Source organism: Suricata suricatta, chromosome 3 (assembly GCF_006229205.1).
Source record: "Suricata suricatta isolate VVHF042 chromosome 3, meerkat_22Aug2017_6uvM2_HiC, whole genome shotgun sequence".
NCBI classification, from domain to species: Eukaryota; Metazoa; Chordata; class Mammalia; order Carnivora; family Herpestidae; genus Suricata; species Suricata suricatta.
The window spans coordinates 67,935,938-67,957,945 of NC_043702.1; the positions used below are offsets into that span (position 1 = coordinate 67,935,938).

The 22,008-nt window shown below is 35.3% G+C and overlaps 1 protein-coding gene across 7 annotated transcripts in view; it reads right to left on the reverse strand.

Moving 5' to 3' along the window:
* Window positions 1–22,008, reverse strand: part of TANK (TRAF family member associated NFKB activator) — a 94,142-nt gene that overhangs the window by 23,466 nt on the left and 48,668 nt on the right. For all 7 annotated transcript variants that reach the window (XR_003906649.1, XR_003906650.1, XM_029934496.1 and 4 more), the window contains exons 3-4: window positions 11,436–11,544; window positions 10,247–10,365 (exon numbers count right to left, since the gene is read on the reverse strand). Coding sequence is in view for 5 of the 7 variants with exons in the window: in XM_029934496.1 (XP_029790356.1) it covers window positions 10,247–10,365; window positions 11,436–11,544 (228 nt within the window). In the remaining 2 variants the exon portion in view is untranslated. The remainder of the gene's footprint in view (window positions 1–10,246; window positions 10,366–11,435; window positions 11,545–22,008) is intronic.

Sequence of the window (22,008 nt, forward strand, 5' to 3'; positions counted from 1 at the left end):
ATATTGTATGTGATTTTTAAATATTGTAAGTCAATATTTGCAAGTTCTGCATAGTATAGTAAACCAATACTTTTCAAATGACTGATTACTTATGCTACAAAATCATACAGGTAACAGATAGATCTAAAGTACAAGACAGACCACTGGCTTTTCATGCAGTAGAAAAGTTCATTGGTTTCAAGTTTTATGTTGCAATTGACACTTAAGAAACTACTACTTATTGGGGCACCTGGGTGGCTCAGTCGGTTGAGTATCCGACTTTGGCTCAGATCATGATCTAGCAGTTCATGGTTCCAGCCCCACATCGGACAGCCCAGAGCCTGGAGCCTGCTTCAGATTCTGTGTGGCCCTCTCTCTCTGCCCCTCCCCCACTCATGCTCTGTCTCTCAAAAATAATAAATAAACATTAAAAATTCAAAAAAATAAACTACTTATTGAATTTTGGTAGAGTATCAAAGGAGAACACAGCCATAAGTTCTAAAAAGGTTATTAAAATATTGTTCCCTTTCCAACTACATATCTATATGAAACTAGATTTTCTTCAGATAATTCAACCAAAAAACCAAAACAATAAAAAAACACAATAGATCACATCAGGTCAAATGCAAAAGCATTTTTTAATGTTGAAAAAGAAATGTCTTCAAAACAGATTTTGAACGTAGGATGACAGATTAGAATATGGGAGAAACTAGATTGTTTTGGTAGGCTAGTCCTAACCTACTGAGGCTGAGAGAATGGACTTCTCATGCTTGGGTCAAGAGGAATCAGGGCTGGACAGAATGTACTCTGTTTTGGGGGAAAAAAAAATGGGAAATGTGAAGAAGAGTTTAAAAAGGGAAATTAGGGGAGAAAAACCAAATCTGCTCAGAAGCCAGGGAAGAGAATTTAAGAAGTGATATACCACTTCTCATTTTTTTCTCCCCTTAAAAATTATTTCCAGTATTATAAAAACAGAAACTCTAAAATGATGGATTGAATTAGAAAACAGAGACCCAGAACAGGAAAGGGTTAGGATGGATTAATAATTCGGATTTGGAAACAATAAAAACTGCAACAGAAGTTTCAATGTAAATATGGAAATGTTTTGGATACCAATTTTTTTTTGTTTCTTAAAATCTGTGATATATTTATTATATAACACTTTGGGAAAAAACTCTGAACTTCAATGAATGAGCTGAATGAAGATTATTTTTCTTTCTTCAAATTATTATCCTACCAGAGAATCTATAAACAAAAACCAGTGTCCAAGGAGGAGTAATATAGAAGTGTTACACTTTGAAAAAAGTATATTCAATCCAGTCTCTTCAAACAAAATTAGGGGGAAGAGGACATTGGCTCTGACTGAGAAGACAGGGCGCTTACACAGGTTTCTCTAAGCCTATGTAGGCTCAGCTCAGGTTGGCATGTGCCATTACATACAGGGTACAATCACTATTTTTATCTAATAAAAGATGATAAAAAGAGAAGTTTGACCATTTTTTCTAACAGAGTTGAGTAATGGACATAAGTGAATTTATTTCAAGTTCTTCTCTTTGAAAAGGTAGTGTTTAGATGATGTAAATCAAATTTGACTTTTCTCACAGAAATCACTTGACGGTTACATATCCTGACTAATGGTCTAATTTCTAACTTGCATTCAGATGATGAAAAAATATTTATCATATACCTGTATATGACAGCTTATTTTTTCCCAATAAATATGTATGTTTTAAATCAGTTTGGTACATGATACAGGTTAGGTTTGCAGTTTTTAATGGACTAAAATAAAAATTTCTAAATACAGCAGTGCCTGCCTATGTAACAGATACCTGCAAGGTAATATAAGGTATCTGAAGAGAACTATGTCCACCTGAGCAAATAAGGGACGAAAAAGCTGAAAAGGTTTCTATATACCTTCTGGATTAAAAAACACAAATTATTAATGGCTGAAGATAGTAAACTGCTAAAGGAAGGGCCGAAAAAGGCTGTGAGTTCTACTGTAAGGGCTCTTCTTACAACACTTAACTGGTTTCATACTATGGTTTTGTTGTTAGAACACTATTCAAAATTACAGATGAGAAGCTTTATCAGTTACACTTTCACAAAAACTGCTGTATCTATGGACAGTAACATGCAGCAAAGTATTCATAAGACGACAGTCTATTATAATGCATATAAAACCAGGTTCTTGGACAGTATACGGCAACTTGACAAACAAAAACATAGCTGAAAAGACCTGCGACAGAAAAAAGGAGCGGCTGGGATGCCTGGGTGGCTCAGTTGATTAAGCATCTGACTCTTTGTTTTTTGTTTTAATTTTTGAGAAAGAGAGAGAGAGACTGCAAACAGGGGAGGGTCAGAGAGAGGGAGACACAGAATCCGAAGCCGGCTCCAGGCTCTGAGCTAGCTGTCAGCACAGAGCCTGACGCGGGGCTCAAACCCACGGACCGTGAGATCATGACCTGAGCCAAAGCTGGACGCTCAAACGACTGAGCCACTCAGGCGGCCCAAGCGTCTGACTCTTGATCTCAGCTCAGGTCATGATCTCATAGGTTTGTGAGATTGAGCCTTGCATCTCTGCACTGACAGCAGGGAGCTTGCTTGGGATTTTCTCCCTCTCTTTTGCCCCTCCCTTGCACTTGCACACGCTTGTGTGTACACACACACACACTCTCTCTCAAAATAAATAAACATTTAAAAAAAAAGTGAGAAACCATAGGGGGCCTAAACTCAGATACAGATCCCTAAGAGGGAGCTGCATCTGAAATCCATAGTATATGACAAAGAACACTGCAAGGATGGGATATATATCATCCAAGACCTGGCTTGGGAGGCCAGTATTCTATAAGTTACGGAAGTTCAGAAAGTAGAGCAGCATTAAAGTTCATACCCTGCTGAAACTCTCATACATAACAGCTGGAGGAACACACCAATGCCTCTCACTAAAGGACCATCTGCAGAATAAGATAACAAAATGGTAGGGAGCATTCTGTCTTCTGAAGCCATAATTATTTCATTAAAAAAAGATTATAGTAGGGGCACCTGGGTGGCTCAGTTGGATAAGCGCCTGACACTTGATTTTGGCTCAGGTCATGATCTCAGTTGTGAGTTTGAGCCCCATATTGGGCTCTGAGCTGACAGTGCAGAACCTGCTTGGGATTCTCTCTCTCCCTCTCCCACTGTCCCTCCCATGCTTGCATGCACGCTCTCTCTCTCAAAATAAGCTTACAAAAAAAGGTTATAGTAAAAGAAATTCATTTTTTAAAATAGTCCGTTTTAGCTTTCAGTTATGTGTGTATGTGTGTATGTATGTATGTATGTATGTAATCCTGCACCCAGTGTGGGATGTAAACTCATGACCCTAAGACTAAGAGTTACACACTTTACTGATTAAGCCAGCCAGGCGCCCCAGCTTCAGTTTACATAATATTCTCCAAAGTCGCCTGGAATAATTTTGGCTCTTGCTTATTCTTTTTCCACTAAAATCTTTTAGAAAACTAAGTTCTCATATATATATATATATATGCACACATTACCAAAGCATAGGCATATAAGAATATGTTTTCAAGGGGCGCCTGGGTGGCTCAGTCGGTTAAGCATCTGGCTTCCGGCTTCAGCTCAGATCATGATCTCACAGTGCGTGGGTTTGAGCCCTGTGTCGGGCTCTGTGCTGACGGCTAGCTCAGAGCCTGGAGCCTGCTTCGGATTCTGTGTCTCCCTCTCTCTCTGACCCTCCCCTGCTCATGCTGTCTCTATCTCTCAAAAATAAAAATATTAAAAAAAAAAGAATATGTTTTCTTTTCTCTACTTGAACTAAATGTTGATCCCCTGCTCAAGCCTTTAGCTCACTGGGAATTTTATTTTTAAATTAAGGTCCTATATGTTTTATCTGTACCATAAAATTATAACTAGCATTTCATCTTATCATATAATTAAGACTTCACATTGACTTACAATGTTTGCTAATGGCTTTGGGGCTCCAAATCTTTGTTTCTCCAATTGGACTAAAGGAGATGGATGGCTCACTTAAAGAAGATGGATCTTGTCTTATTCTTTTTTTTTTTTTTGTACTCCTGTCAATAACTAGCAAAACTAGGCAAATAGGAGTTCAACAAATACTTCTTGTCTAAGTGACTGACAAGTGGATTTTTAGACATCAGCATCCTTCAAACATGTCAGAGCCTCTATATTGACTAGAATTACAAAGTAACGCATGTCTTATTTCCTTAACGTTAGCTCTGACGGCAGCTCCACAGCCACAGCACTGCTGTACTCCTCAAAACCCACAGAATCTTTGCTGTTCCTCAAAGCTACCATCTACCTACTCACCTAATCACAAGGATGGCAACAATTAGGGACGGGCCAACTGTCTAACTGGCATCTTTTGGTAACAACTGCATTCTTTGTATTTTTACACTTTTGCTTAAAACATGTAACTCAGGTGAAAAAGACATGTATAAAGAACATATTAGAAATATATACATAAAATCAGAAACAAAGCATAAAATCAGCTCTTTGAACACATGATCTCTATTTTAAAAAATAGTTAGAAGTTCAAATAAACTCATATTATACTTTGTATCCTGGATCCTAGAATCTGAAATGACTTTACAACATTCAATAACGTTGATGTGAGTTATTAAATCAAGACTTTAAGCCAGAGAGCATTAACAATATTTCTTTGTTCTTCTAGTGGCTGGCAGTGTCAGGTACATAGCAGTTCAGTCACTGAATGAGTGAGTGAAGAAAATTTACCAGTATCATCTTCTTCTATGTATTCAGTATTATCACTCCCTATATATTTTCTTGCATCTACACACTGTCTCTAGACTTTTGTGTAACTTCCACAAAAACGCTGTAGGATAGAATGATCAGGGCAAACAATTTTGTCAAACCCTGGACACCTAGAATAGTATTTAGTTTGGCAGCTGAAGTGCCTCTCAGAAGCAGTATTATAAAAATCTCTTATTTCCAAGATCTTAAAAATGACTCAGTATATTACAATCCTAGTTTTTAAAAAAGTGAATTAAACAATGCCAATTTATATCTACATTAAGAAACACAATTTGTTATTTAAATAACTGCTCTCATGACATATGTTACTGTGTCTGACAATGGTGTTCTATAAACAAGTGATAGTAGTTTTGTCAAGAATAAGTGTGTGCATTTTTGTGTTATTTGATTTCCTACATTTAAATATTTTCAATTTTCAAAACTGATTATAAAAAAAGAAACAACAGGAAATAGTCTCTAGGTTCTCTAAAATACTGCTCAGCTATTCTCTGGAAAGTCTAGATTCATGTTAGGATTTCTGAAATTAAGATGAGAAGCTATGATATTTCTTTCTTCTGAGATCAACAGTGGTATGATTCAGGAAGTTGAGTTTACTATTAAATTCTGTCAAGGTCCTCTACTTTTCATTAGTATTTATCATATAAATCAAATATTATACCCCAAACCCCTGATATATGATACCCTCGCTGTATGTCAAAATCTACAATCCTGTGATGCTTTTAAAACATATGTACAGGGGTACCTGGGTGGCTTGGTCGGTTAAGCACTGACTTCAGCTCAGGTCATGATCTCATGGTTTGTGAGTTTGAGCCCCGTGTCAGGCTCTGTGCTGACAGCTCAGAGCCTGGAGCCAGCTCCTGATTCTGTGTTTCCCTCTCTCTCTGCCCCTCCCCCACTCACACAGTCTGTCTCTCTCAAAAATAAACATTAAAAAAAATACATGTACAAAATCTCTGATATTCTTTTTAAGAACAAGAGCGTATTTCCTTGCCTCTGAAGCACTTTGTGACTTATTTCTAATAAGCAGAATAAAATGGAAGTAAAGGTCTTTGATTTTTAGAAACTAGGTCATATAAAGCACTGTGGCTTCTTTGTTGCTCTTTTCTCCTGGATCTCTTACTTTCTTACTTTGAGGAAGTTACTGACCAAGTTGTGAGGAAAGACCACGGAGAGGTGTCCTGCCAACAGTTAATGTGAGTGAGCCATCTTGGAAGTGGGTCCTCCAACCATTCCAAGCCTTCAGATGACTGAAGCCCTGGCCCCATCCTCACTTCAATCACATGAGATCTTGAACCAGAACCACCTAGCTAAGACACTTCCAAATTTCTGACACACACAGAAACTGGAATAATAAATATTTGCTGTTTTAAGTTAAGTTTGGGTATAAAATTTGCGGTACTTGGTTTGTTGTATGATAGATAATGCAATGAAGCCTTTGACAAAATCGTATCTCCTCAAGAAAGACTGTGCAAACTATGGTCTTATATAAGAAGGGAAGCTCAGGTTTTCCACTAAACTGACTATGTTTTCTCTAATGCCTCTAAACTAAAGCAGAACTAAAGGGTCATCCAATTATACAAGCTCTGCTGTCTTGACTTCTTTATGTCCTTTCAGAAGTCAAAGAACTCTTACACGTTCTTTGTGTAGGAGTACCACGACAGAGGCTGAAGTACAAATTTTGTGCTTCTCAAATAAAATTTTCTAAAAGGGCTTCTTTCCCCTCAGAAACGTTTTCCTCAGCTCTTTGTCTCATTTTCCAAGGCAGCCTTATTTGTCAGTTGCCATAATGCCATAATGTAATCTGTCGGTATCAAATATCCTAACCAAATCCTGAACAAAATAAATAGTCAAAAGAAAACAAAACCTCGAACAATTCACCAAACCAAAGGAGGAAAGGACCGTGAGTGCTCAGTAGTAGCTTCCTTGTGTTCTTGGTTCAAAGCATTTCTACTAACTTATTCATTACAAAATCTAGGCCAACTGATTGGGAATGTGATTTCTAGAAATTGTTTAGTTTTTAAAAAGACTACTAATATAAAAGTATATTGGAAATAGAAAAAAATGAACTGGGGGTGCCTGGTTGGCTCAGTTGGTTAAGTGTCTGACTTCAGCTCAGGTCATCATCTCATAGTTGGTGAGTTGGGCTCTGTGCTGACAGCTCAGAGCCTGGAGCCTGCTTTGGATTCTGTTTCTCCTTCTCTCTCTGCCCCTCCCCTGCGCACACTCTGTCTCACGCTCTCAAAAATAAATAAATGTAAAAAAAAAAAAAAGAACTGTACCGTTATCTTACTGTGCATACCACCTTCCAGTTTCTACACACCCATGCATACTTTTACAAAACTGCAACTGAAACCACTATGCAATCTTTCACTTTGGAAAAACCCTAATATATCCAAAATCTAAGTTCGTTAGGAAAGGATTTCACTTGTATTAACGAAAACTGAATTTAATTATAACTCAATATGCAAATTGAAAAGATTTTAATTTCAACTGCTTAATTGGCCAGTGTTTTTCTAAACGAGGCCTCATTTTTTACAATACACAGCCAGCTCTCAAATATTCAATAAATCTAATTCTGTCGTTCTTCCAGAATATATTTCCTCTTCTTTTTAATCTGTTATCTATTTAGTGCTCACAAGCACTTTGACTCTAGATAAAGAATGATGAGAAACCTGAAATATGAGTTTATTTTTATTAAATAGCTTCAGTGTAAGAAGACTTAGTTGATGAGCTATTCCAAGTATTAAATATGTGGCTGTCAGATAAATGTTTCCCCTATTAGTAAAGATCATTAAGAGAACTCACTAGATTTAGATTTACTTCTCATTTTATTTTTTCCTCTATTGTCTGTTTACAAATAAAGTTACAATTGTGCAACATTATTCATTCTTTAGAAATAAGCCATCTCTGACATAATTTCTATTACTTACACTTAATGTTAGCCCTGGTATCCAGATGGTATATATTTTATAGACAAAAAATACTTTATAAAAATAAAACAAATGTAATTTAAAAGAGAATTCTGTGGAACATTTCCACTAGACATTTATTAACTGAAAAATAAACCCTGAAACTTTCATAAACAATGACAAATAACCCAAATATAAAATAAATGAAATTACTAACATATCTAAGAGCCTTTTACACCATCCTGTTTGTTCTAACCAAGATTAATATTTTCAAAATTGCTTTCTGTATATTTTGAACTAGAGATATTTTATTATCTTCAAAGAAATGTTATAACTGGAATATACATAGGAATTTTGATTAAAAATTGATGGTAAATAATAAGTATCCAAAACAAGGGGGCACCTGGGTGACTCAGGTGGTTAAGCAACCAACTTTGGCACAGGTCATGATCTTGCAGTTCCTGAGTTCAAGCCCTACGTCAGGCTCTGCGCTAACAGGTCGGAGCCTGGAGCCTGCTTCAGATTCTGTGTCTCACTCTCTGCCCCTCCTCTGCTCATACTGTCTGTCTCTCTCCCTTTCTCTCAAAACTAAATAAATATCAAATATTTAAATATTATTTTTTAAAATAAAAAAGTTCTCAAAACATGAAAATGGAATGTAAATATTGTTTACTTAAGCACAAAGTTTATGGGTTACTATTTTACAGTAGTTCAATTATTTTCTAATGTACTATAATAGATTCAATCATAAAATTGTATTTCAGAAGTCAGAATCACTGCTTCTGAATTTTATCTTTTGTAAATAAACCTAAACATATTCCAGTGCTGGAGTTTCTTATGTTTATCAGCATTTTTAGATAAATGGAAACTGGAATGGGGGTGAAGTGAGCTAAATGATTCAAATAAAAAAACAAAATTGATTTTTTAAAATTGAAAGGGGAGATACATTAGAGAGCTTCTCAAACTAAAATTTTTATATATAGAAAAGTATTTAAATTGGATTTCTCATATATAATGTTAAATAAAAACAAATTAAGACAATCTTAGATATGGGACGGAAAACTGAATAGCCTTTGCGTACAAAGCTAAAATCTTCTACCATATTTAGAAGAAAATAAATAAATATAGCATTCTTGACTTAACTGGTCTTGGGAATGTTGAGTCCTGATTAGTTAGGAGATCTTATTTTATTCAAAAGCTGTTTCATCCTTCTAAAACCTAACTCATAAAAAATTCCTTTTTAAATACACATTTCAATGATTCATAAAAACATGGAAAATAATATACATCTACATATCCACTAACTTGATTTAGCAAGTGTTAACATTTCACTTCAGCAGTTTTCTTAAAAAAAAAAAAAAAAAAGAAAGAAAGAAAAGGGATAGATACAACTGAAGTCCTCTTTAATCCCTTTCCAGAACCAGAGTCTTATCTTCCAACTGTAGAGGTGATCATTTTTCTAAGAAAGCTGTGGAACCTTCTTGTCCATGTTTTTATACTTCTACTACATTCTTATATTTTTTAAGAAACAATGTTATAATATTTTATATTTGAAAAAATTTACATAAATCATTCCCATTTATAATTTCCACTTTTTGTTCAACATTGTTTCTGAAATCTAGGCATACTAATATATAAATACTTAGTTTCAATTTTTCTAAAGTGTTTCCTATAAGTGTTTTCTAAAGTGTTTCTGCTACTGATGGATGTTTAATTTGTTTCTAACCAACATCTTTTTTTATACATGTCTCCTTACAGAGATATGGAATGTTCCGTTTTATATTGTTTCAGTGAAGGCTTTTGCTTAACTGGTTAGGTGGATTTTTAAAAAAATTAAGCACAGGCAATTGAAGAAAAAGCCAGGATATTATTTTCTAATCCAGAATCATCTGTGCCTTATTATCTACCTTAGTTAAATGTTTTATTTCTTTGTGATAGAGAAAAGAAAATATTAGGAAAACTGAAACCTAAGCCTTTATTTTACTTGGACACAGTGCTTCTATTTGAAACATGTAAGTCATCTGTTTGTTTATATATAAAATTTCTGTTTAGAATTGCAGTGGTAGATCTACCTCCAGAGAACAAAACAAAGATGTGTTATGTCTCAGCATTTGAATGTTGCTCTTTGAAGCAATGGTAGGATTGAAAAAAATCTCCACCTTCTCCCTCACTCTTGCCCACCCAAATTCGATAGAATACTGACTGAATAATTCAGTAAGTCAGTGGAACCCAATTTCTCATTTTCTTTTTTCTTTAAAAATTTTTTCAAGGTTTATTTTTGAGAGAGACAGAGCAAGAGAGAGCAGAAGTAGGAGAGAGGCAGAGAGAGAGAGAGAGAGAGAGAGAGAGCGAGAGAGAGAGAGAGAGAGAGAGAGAGAGGGGAAGACACAGAATTTGATGCAGGTCCCAGCTCTGAGCTGTCAGCACAGAGTCCGACGTGGGGCTCGAACCAATAAACCGCGAGATCATGACCCAAGCCAAAGTTGGACACTCAACAGACTGAGTCACCCAGGTCCCCATCATTTCTTATTTTCCTTAGGGAATAAACCAGCAGTGCAGTCTACCTTTATTTCTTTTTCTCTTGGTATTCCTGATTTTACTTTATCATGTGGCTGATCAAGAGTCAAATTATTCTTCCTTGCTTCACTGTCTTCAAGCAGAGGAACATAGCCAAAACTGTCATCTGCAAGACAAAAACCTCTTGGATATAAGTAGGATATCCCAGTTTTTGGTACCAGCTGGAAAAATAAAAACAAATAAAAAACCCTAATTTTAAAGAAATTTTAAACTATGAGTTTCAGAAATTATTCAGATAATAATTGCTTTGATAATTTAAATTTGCCCAGTTAGATTTTTTTCATTCCCACAAAACACCTACACTTAAAAATATGTAGAATTTATAAAACCAGAAGCTCTTTGTGGCTTACCATCAACAATACCAATTGAACTTTTAAAAAGCCATATTTTCAGGTATGCACTTCTTGTTTAAGATAATTATTTGTGTAACCACTCCATACTTATTATAGGAAAATTAGAAAATGCAAACATACCAAAAATAAATAAATAAATAAATAAAAGATGCCCACAACTTTTATGGCCTGTGAATTATTCCTGTCAACATTTTGGTACATATTTTATCACAGTTTTTCTTTTCCGATACATATAAATTCATACAAGAATTTTTTTTTTTTTGCACACAATAAAATTATATACTTTTTTAATGCTGGTTTGTTCTTTTCTATATATAATGAACATGTCTCATGTGAGTAAGTTCACATCTATTATCATCACTTTTTCTTAGCTACACAGCTGTTCATTATATGAATGTCTGTAATTTAACTGTGAAACATTTCATTGTATCTACTTTTTCATTATTATAATTTACTGTGATAAGCATCCTTACATACATATCTTTGAGTATTTGAACAAATATCTTCTTATAGCATATGGTTAGGACTTGAATTTTTCATTTAAAAGACATAGACATTTAAGAAAGCATTCATTACTTACTGGCATATTGCCCTCTAAGAAGTTTTAGCAACAGAGAGTTCTACATATAGTATATGTGAATGTTCATTTTCCCATACCCTGGCAAATACTCGTTTCATTACTATTAATGTGTAACTGCACCACAATCATTAAAATATCAGAACTACTGAGAAACAATGGAGAAATAAAATAGAAAAATATGATTTCCACCTTTTTGTTCTTCAAGATGTTTAAGAAGTATATAAAAAATAAATATGAATATACCTTGACTGGAATTCACAAGAAGTAACTGTGATTTCAGCTTGTCAATAATAGTTTGTTGAAGTGACAGCTGCTCCTGTTGCTCACGTATTCTCTGCTCATAGTTCTCAGTCTGCGGACGTAAAACCCAGTCAGCCTTCTACTTACTGGCAGACATGTGCATATACCTACTGTCCATTAAGAATTACATATAGATAGGGATTGCCTTATTGCCATTTTCCAGGTAGTGAGCATGTTACTTGCGAGCTAAAACCTGGCTCCAACAATACAGTAATAATCATTATAACATCACTGACTTAAAACACTGTCAAATTTAAAAAGTCATTTTAATTAAAGAAATTTCAGTTAATAAATCACCTCTTGGTCCTTCAGTTAGGATAAAAATTGTAATTTAGAATTCAGTCCTTAATGGCAGCAACAAAAAGGCATGAATGACAAAATGGATTCTATATTACTGTACAAAATACCTGCTAACTTAAAAAATGTTAAGATTTCATGTCTTTTAAATAAAAACACTTTTGAATTTATATTTAGGGTATAAAACCACAAATGAAGTAGCTATGACCAAGACACTCTGAAAATTAAAGGAACAAGTACGAACTATAAAGTTATATTCATCAAAATCTTGTTTTCTCAGATTAAATTTTAAGTCGAGAGAATATGTGGCTAATCCTTACTGGATATCTTAAATATCATAATTTCCCTTATATTTTTAATCCATTCATCTTGGTGTTGTGAGAATTAAGCAATGAAAAAAGACAACAGTTTGCATTAAAGAATACAGATGTTAACAAACCTTCAAGTAAATTTGAAAATGCTGCATTACAATTACCAAAATAGTACAAAGTCTTAAAAAATATGACCAACAAATAGCAGAGAATTATTTATCAATTTTTAAACACTGGTGAAACAATAAATGACTAAACTGTAAATTCCCTGAATATAAAATAGGGTCTGAGTAATCTCAGAATGTCCTTCAGTAGATACTACGTATTTGATTTTGAATTTCTTTTTTTAACGGAGTTCAAAATTAGTGAAATTATTTTTTTCAGAGACAGTAAGCTTAAAGTTCTTTATGAATTACACAGTTGTCCCTTGATTCCCAAAATACATTAGCTTAGGAAATTAAAGCAAAATACCACATTTCCCCAAACAAAGGGTAAAATTTTATAAGTAATATACTTCAAAGAAGAATACTGACAGAACTGATAAGTAACTTCAGTGGTTTCTTATCTTTGCATATTGACTGCGGGTAGTGTTACAGGACTTGATACTCCCATTAAATTCTGCAAAGTAACTTATACCTAGGAAATATTTAGTACATACTTGTTGAAGAAACATAATGGAAATAAAGAATCCAAGTTTAAAAAAATAATACAAATTTTATTATTGCAAATAATGTATCTTGTGAATCCATATGGATCATATGTCCTATGATAATGAGTCCAGTCTAGGGCCATGCCTCTCAGGACAAGACACGTTTTTTCTACATAAATTTATACCCAAGCCCCTAAGAAGAGTGAGTAAGTTGGCTGAAAGGAGGATTTAAATGTCCATAGCAAATTCTGTAATACCTAAATTTACCTGGGCTACCCAGAGCTACCAGGCTGAGGAATCAGCACACACACTGATGTTATGTCCTATCTACTTCTGTGTATTTACAGTTTTTCCAAAGAACTCAAAGCTCTTCATAAACACTAACCAATAATTACCCATTCTTTCATCACTGTTTTGATAGGTAAAAATATTCTACTATCTAGACATTAAGTAAACAGTATAATGCTCTGTCAGGTAATATTCATCTTTTATCTCTGGCTTAAAAACATACTTTAGCATACCTGCATATAAAATATTATATATAATAAATGAATAATGCTGAAAATGTACTCACTGGCTGGGAAAAATCAACAACTATTTCAACTTAAAGTTTTGAACTATTTCTGAAACCACAAAATAGAGTACTTTATAAACTCAAGCAAATCCTGTAATAACTTAAAAACTGGTGTTCTGGAAGTACAGCAGGGAAAGGAAGAGCAATGGTCCTTGTTCTCTTAATGCTCTTCCCACATGCTTATAGCAAAGGTAGTATTCTAGTCTCAGTATCTAGAGACCTGACTTCACTTTAGACTATGACCTCTTCAAGGGCAGAGACTATTTTCTTCTCATATCTCTGGAGTATAGCAGAATGGCTGGTACATTTTGAGAGGTTCAGTAAGTATTAGTTGAATAAATTGACTTTAAGTTGTTAATTGTTAATTATCAGAGAAACAAAATTCAAAAATAACTTCAGGACTTACCTGAAAGAACGGAGAAAAGGCTTTGCTTATATTTTATAAGGGAAACAGGAAAAATGGGAGACAGGCCAGTAGTTGAATAAGACGAAAGGAAATTAAGTTTGAGAAAATGGATGTAAAAGACAATGTCTGAAGATCTTTGTTTTTCTTTTTCTTTTTATGGGGCGGGGGGAGGGAAGCTTATACCATCAGAAAAAAAGGTACTAATTCAAGAAAAGAAAATGCATATTCAGAAAATAGTATAAAGATTTTGAGCACAAGGCTACAAGAGGGAGAGTCTAGAAGAAGATATTGTATCAAATTGGGAAAAGCCAGTAGAATTCAATTTACTTGTTATATTTGGAAACTGATACAAGGTTTTTTTTTTCCTTTTTATTAAATGCTTTTGTTAACTGAAGAGATCTGAATAAACTTATAACCTGAAAAGTCCTTTTAAAAGGTCAGATAATTGTTGCATTGTCACAGTATTTTTTGAAAAACAATACAATTACAAACCAAGTACATTCCAGCCGATCAAAGATCCCACAAAACAGAAAAATCACTAACAACCACATTGAAAATGTACAACAGCAATGTCTTGTCAACACGTCTGTACAGAGCACAGACATGACAGCTAAAACAGACAGAAGAGAAGATGCTTTTGACAGCCAGTGTGTGTGAATGATTCTTTGAGTCAGATGGCAGCAACAAGTTACCAACTAGGAGATCTGCATGACAACTAACCATCCATCTGTATCAAACACCATCTGGCCAAGATGACTCTGGCTTCTGCGTATTTGACACTCCTTCCAATTCCAAAGACTAGCAAAACAAGTGGTCTATCAGCATCTAAAGAGGTAAATAGGTACTTAGGTATGTGTGCCATAAATGCACTCTGTATTCTTTCTTAGTGTTCAAAAGCAAAACTGAAAACAATGCTGATCAAATACAGTATACCTTTTAAATTTATTAAAAATGGTTGTCCATAGATGGCTTCCTTGATTATCATAAACAAAGCAAAAAGCTTATCTTTAGAACTGTCCCTTTATCCAGGGAAAATTTCAACTCATCTTTAAAGCTAAGGCAGCATATTCTCTATAATTTTGGATATACAGCTGCTCAAGTTTTCATGGGTTTCATAAATATTAAAAGAGTTCTATAAATTTTTTCCCTATTGCTGACACTGAAAATTCTCATTTTTCATATTTTCCAAAGCACTTATTTCCTAGATAAGGGAAAAAAGTTCAAGTACCCTTAAGTTATTGATGATACGTGCAAAAGGTCAAACATTATCTCTTTTCATCCTTAAGAACTAGTCTGAATATTCTGAAAAATACCACTGTTTTCCTCTGGGTATAAAAAGAATACGAATTTAATAAATTGAATGGATTAAAAAAAAAAGATAGAATCTCAATGTAAAAGCCTTCAGGACTGTTCCAAGATCAACAATGAGAACAAAAGCTTTGTAGAATACTAACACAAATGCTCTCAATACAGAAGTGCCACAGTTCTTGATGGAAGACAATTAAATAATAACTGTCCCAAAACACAGCACTTTGATCACAAACTGTTTTATCTTGAAACTCTGGGTAAAGTAACATCAACTTCAAGTTAAAAAAATAAAAACAGATTGTATAGGATTAGCAACTCAGAGATCCTGATTAATACAGCCTACTCTTCAACCATTCTCTGCTATGTTTTCTTACTATAACTAGGTTATAAACCCTGCCCTCCCCTATCCTCCATCAAGTCTTACCTAGACCTGCAATTTGACAGACCAGATTATCAATCTGAATATCTACTATTAACTGACAGTGCTGCCACCAATTTCTCAGCATGCCAAATGGTAAACTTTGACACACTATTTTTATTTTGCAATCTTATGTTTTGGTTCTGATTACTTATTAGCCTTTTTGAGCTTTGGTTTCTTTCTTTCTGAAATGAAAATGGTATTTACTTGAAGGATTGAAGGAAATGACATGTATAAATTATTTGGTACATAATAAGCTCTTTGCAAATGTTACTTCCTTTCTTTTAATAACGAGCAAGGTATTTACATAATACTTGTTACCATAGCATGTAACTCTATTACCACTGAACATGGACAGTTTGTCACCAGACTGACCACACAACTTCCCCATGCTCTAAGCTAGTTTTATCAGTCTTTCTTCTAGTTCATTGTAACCCAGGACTCAGAAGTTTCTTTTTGAGAAAGCAGTTTGGTACCTCTATTGAATCAAAACCATTCTGTCAAGCAAAAAAACTTCTTTGAAGTTTATAAAGAGAAAAAATAATCAAAAATGATTATGGAACAATTAATGGCTGTTAAAAATGACAAAAATAGCACATTTGTTGAGAAAATGCACAAAACAACACAATGTCTACCATCACCACCACCACATAACCCCACATATGTACAAGGTAAAGATCAAGTCTTTCTCTTTACTATGCCTTTCATTCATCCTCAGAGGTAACTACAGATACTTTGGTATATGCCCTTTCAGAACTTCTGTGCATATATATGGATTTTACTTTTTAAAAAATGAACCATTCTGCAATCAAAATTTTAAATGATACATGATCATCATATGATCATTTCACCAAATAGTTACTGTGCACCAAAATCAGAGACTTTTATTTCATTTTAGCTCTTAAACTGACTAATCTGAGCCAGTGATTTCCTACATTTTACAGGTGAGAAAACGGAAGCACCGAGAGGTACAAAAAAACCTGGACAAAGTTTCTCAGTAGGCAGTGGAGCTGGGATTTGAATCCAGGTTTGCTTCACCATCTAAGCCCAAGCCCCTAAATAACCACTATGGCAGATCATGTGAGCATATCTGGTTCTACCTAGGTCCTCTTTTTGCTATATACTTTCCCCTTGAGCAATCTCATCCCAAGTGGCAGGTTATACTCCAGATTCTCAAATTTCTCCTTCTAGCCTAGACCTCTTCTCTGAGTTTCTAGGTCTCTCCTCTAGATCTCTGTGGCCAAGTGCTGCTGGGAAAGCACTTTAAATTTTACATATTCAAAACTGATGATCTCTTCCCTCCAGCTTCTCTTTCTCCCTCGTCTCACCCCAGCCCTAGGAAAATCAGGTCCTTTGCATTCCTTCTCTGAATATAGGTACCACTATCCACTCAGAAAACTGTAACCATCCTTGACACCTACCTATTCTATAGCCAATTCATTACCAAGTATCAATTTTAATACTGAATATCTCTCAAATCTGTACACTTTTTTTTTTATCTCCAATGTAGCCATCACCATTCAAGCCATCACATCTTAATAAACAACTGCAATAGCCTTACTGCTCTCTCTAAATGTATCAGTCAATCCATTGTCTAAACAGTAGCCATTACGTATTTTGCAAAATGCAAACATAATCAGAACACCTGCTGGGTTCTCTCACCCTTCCCCCATAAATATCTTCGATGGTTTCCTACTGTTTTCAAAATAAAGAACCAAAAATCCTCACTTTGGCCTCTACAGAGCCTACATAGTCTTACCCCTGATTCTTATTGCACATTTCTCTTGTGCTTTCCATTCTTTAGGGCAATGAGTCTTTGTAACACAGTTCTTTATACCTGGAAAGGACCCCAAATCCCTATCCTTTCAAAAATCACTTCATAAAGACTATCTTCTCTGATCTCCTAGATTAGGTCAAGTTCCTAACAGATGTTTCAATAGCGGCTTACTTTTCTTCCTAATACTTAACAGAGTTTGAAAATTCACATTTATGAGATTATTTGACTAGCGTATGCTTTACTAGATGTGCCACCATTCCATGAAGCAGAGAGCATGTGTGCTTATCATTGTGGACCCAGTACTTAGAACAGTTTCTGATACAGTATACTGAGTAGGTGCTCACAATATCTTTGAATATCATAATTTAAACATTCCTAATTATTAACAAAATTTCTTGAACTTCTCTCTTAGCATACCTGTCTAAAAGTTTTGACAGAATATATTTCTGGAAATGAAAATCTGGAACAAAGGATACAAATATTTTAAATTTTGATAGGTAGAAAATGAGTCTATGGCAATGTACAATAGAAGAAATAAAACTTCTATCAGAACAGCCAGAAGCAACTTTATTCTAATACTGGTAGCTTCTATCTTTCTACAGAAAGTCAACTGCTCTGTATGTTTCTTCTCTTATTCTGTATGCAGATTAAAAGTTGCCCATATGGGACACCTGGGTGGCTCAGTTGGTTAAGTGTACGACTTCAGCTCAGGTCAGGATCTCACAATTTGTGGGTTCAAGCCCTGTGTCAGGCTCTGGGCTGACGGCTCAGACCATGGAGCCTGCTTCAGATTCTGTGTCTCCCTCTCTCTCTGCCTCTCCCCTGCTCATGCTGTGTCTCTCTATCTCTCTCAAAAACAAATAAACATTAAAAAGAAAAGTTGCCTATGTCAGGGGCTATAGTGATTAAAACATCCTCCTACTTTGAAAGAATCAGAAGACCTCTTAGTGTGGGTACATACTAATGCTTATACAAGGCAACAAACAAAATAAGCAATATCAGACTATGAACCCTTTAAGTGCATGCTCTGTTTTATTTATCTTGGAATCCCTAGTATTTATTATGTACCTGGCACATCATAAATTTTAGAATGAACGAGAAAAATATTAATAGCAAGCATCACACTCCAGCTTCTTTTCATAAGAGATATATAAGTCACAAAGTAAGGATTTATCTAAGAAAACAGGAAGCCAAATTAGATTCTTCATAGTAATGAGAAGAACACTTTGAACATCTGGAAAGGGCTGTGGTTTAGCTAGGTTAGTAAAATAAATGTGGCCTCTGGATTCAGAAAAACCTAGGTTCAGTTTACATTCTGCCACTTTGCCTAAAAAAATTAACTTATTTCTGAGTCTCAGTTTCTTCATTTGAAAATGGGCTAGCAATGTCTACTTTTCAGGGCTAGGACGATTTAGGTATAAAGTATGTGATACTTATAAAATATATTCATTCAATGAATGTTAGTTTTCCTTTCTGCTTCATGAAGTAATATAAATTTAAGGACTGAATGAGGAAGAGGGTGCAACTGGTTCAGCATTATCTGGGGTTAGCCGACACTTTGGTATGGTCTAGAATAGAGGCTACACTGGAAGGAAAAGCTAAGACAATTTAACGGCATGGAGGCAAGAGTGCCTTGGTACAACAATGGAAAATTTATGGAACTAAAAGAGAAAAACTACTTGGTGGCCAGGGAAAGTAAATATATCTGATGACCAACAGTAGGATACTAGTCATAGAATGAGGAATTAAATTAGATGACTCTATAAAGCATTCTGGTAAACACAGCTCTGATAAATCTGTGACGATGATGGTGAAGATAAAGACATTACTGAAAAATTTTGATCTTTATCAGAGCAGCACCATTCTATTAAAAAATATAAGATTCACATATTCTGAAAGAATAAATATCTTATTACTAACAATGCTTATCCCTGGAGAGTAAGGGAAAAGACAATCATATTATATTCTGTATACCTTGAATTAGTTGCATTTTTTTAGTAAGCATGTGCTGCTTTTGTAATTTCAGCCAGTAATATTTTAAAAATCACTTACCTGTCCTATTTGTCTTTGTTTCCTTCATTAATTTGTAACACTTGGATGCCTTTGCTTGATCAAATGCTCTAAATGGATGCAGCACACTAACTTCTTAAAGGGGAGTCTTTAAAATTTTATTATTATTTTTTAGATTTTTAAATATTTGTCTACTTTTGAGACAGACAGAGACAGAGCACAAGCAGGGAAGGGGCAGAGAGAGTCAGAGACACAGAATTTGAAGCAGGCTCTAGGCTCTCAGCTGTCAGCACAGAGCCTGATGTGGGGCTTGAACTCACAAACTGTGAGATCATGACCCAAGCTGAAGTCGGATGCTCAACTGATTGAGCCACCCAGGCGCCCCTAAAATTTTATTATTCTTTAATTTGAGAGAGGGCGTGAGAGCACATGCGTAAGTAGGGGAAAAGGGGGGGGGGAGAGAGAATCTTAAGCAGGGTCCACACTCAGCATGGAGCTTGACATGGGATTTGATCCCACAAGTTTGGGATCATCTGAGCTGAAATAAAAAGTCAGACGCTCAACCAACTGAGCCACCAGGTCCCAAGAGGAGTCTTAAATTGTACTTCTTCACAGAAACACTGTGAGAAGAACTGGCTGGGAGTATGGACAACTAAGTGGTGTAAGGCTGTTGAGTTTGTACAGATGAACAGCAATAAAACATAGCTAGTCAGAGAACCTAGGCTACACCAATTCTTTTTTTTTTGCAACAGATTTTTAAAAGTTGTGGTAAAATATATACATATAATTTGCCATTGTATAGTTCTATGGTATTAAGTACACTCAAAATGTTGTGTAATCATCACCACAAACTATTTCCAGAACTATTTCATCTTCCTCAACTGAAACTCTGTATCTCTTAGGCACTAATTCCCCATTCCCTTCCCTCAGCTTATAGGAACCACCCTATTACTTTCTGTCTCTATGATCTGATTACTCTAGGTATCTCATAGAAGTAGTGTCATACATACATATGTCCTTTTGTGACTGGCTTATTTCACTTAGCATAAGTGAAGGTCCTTAGCATTTTGTCAAGGTTCATTCATGTTGTACTATATGTCAGAATTTTCTTCTTTTTAAAGACTGAATAAATTCCATTGTATGTGCATACTGAATTTTGTTTATTCATTCATCCATCCATGGACATTTGGGTTGCTTCCACCTTCTGACTTATAAAGATTGCTATGAACATAGATGTACCAATATCGCTTTGAGTCCCTGGTTTCAATTCTTTGGGGTACATATCCAGTAGTGGAACTGCTAAGTCATATGGTAATCCTATGTTTATTTTTTTGAGGAAATACCATACATTTCCCATGGTGGTTACACCATTTTACATTCTCATCAGCAATGTACAATAATTTTAACTTCTCCACATCTTTTTTTAACGTAGTTTATTGTCAAATTGGTTTCCATACAACACCCAGTGCTCTTCCCCACAAGTGCCCTCCTCCGTCACCACCACCTCTTTCCCCCCTCCCCCTCCCCCTTCAACCCTCAGTTCATTTTCAGTATTCAATAGTCTCTCAAGTTTTGCATCCCTCTCTCTCCCCAACTCTCTTTCCCTCTTCCCTACCCCCTGGTCCTCCATTAGGTTTCTCCTGTTCTCCTGTTAGACCTATGAGTGCAAACATATGGTATCTGTCCTTCTCTGCCTGACTTATTTCACTTAGCATGACATCCACAAGGTCCATCCACTTTCCTACAAATGGCCATATTTCTCCATATCTTTGTATGAAGTTGGGTATGAAGTTGTAACTCATTGTGGTTTTGGTTTGCATTTCCCTAATGGCTAATGATGTTGAGGATCACTTCATGTGCTTACAGGTCATTTTATAATTTCTTTGAAGAATGTCTATTCACACCCTTATTTTTTATCCAGATTGTTCTGCTGTTATTGTTGTTGAGCTGTAGGAGTTCGTTATATATTCTAGATAGCAATTCCTTATCAGATATATAAATTTGCAAATACTTTGTTTTTTTTTAAATTCTTAAATATTTTATTTATTTTTGAGAGAGAGAGAGAGAGAGAGACAGACAGACAGACAGATAGAGAGACAGTGTGAGCAGGAGAGGAACAGAGATAGAGGAAGACACAGGATCGGAAGCAGGCTCCAGGCTCTGAGCTGTCAGCAGAGTCCTACGCAGGGCTTGAACTCACAAATTGTGAGATCATGACCTGAGCTGAAGTTGGATGCTTAACCGACTGAGTCACCCAGGCACCCCAATATTTTCTTGCTTTTTAAGTTTATTCTTTTTTTTCTTTTGAGAGAGAAAGTGAGCAAGTGCTAGTTGGGGAAGGGCAGAGAGAAATGGAGACACAGAATCCGAAGCAGGTTGCATCTTTGACCTGTCAGCACAGAGTCTGATGCAGAGCTCAAACCCAGGAACTGCAAGACTGTGAGTGGAGCCAACGTTGGATGTTTAACTGACTGAGTCATCCAAGAGCCCTTGTTCTCTCACCTTCCTTGGGTTGCCTTTTCACTCTGCTGATTATATCCTTTGATGCACAAAAGTTATAATTTTGATGAAGTCCAAGTTATCTAATTTTTCTTTTGTTGCTTAATCTTTTGGTGTCATATCAAATAAATCACTGCCAAATCCAAGGTTATGAAACTTTCCCCCTATGATTTTTTCTAACAGTTTTATAGTATTAGCTCTTGCATGTAGGTCCTGGTTTGAGATACTTTTTGTATATGGTAAAAGGCAAATCCAATCCATGAACAC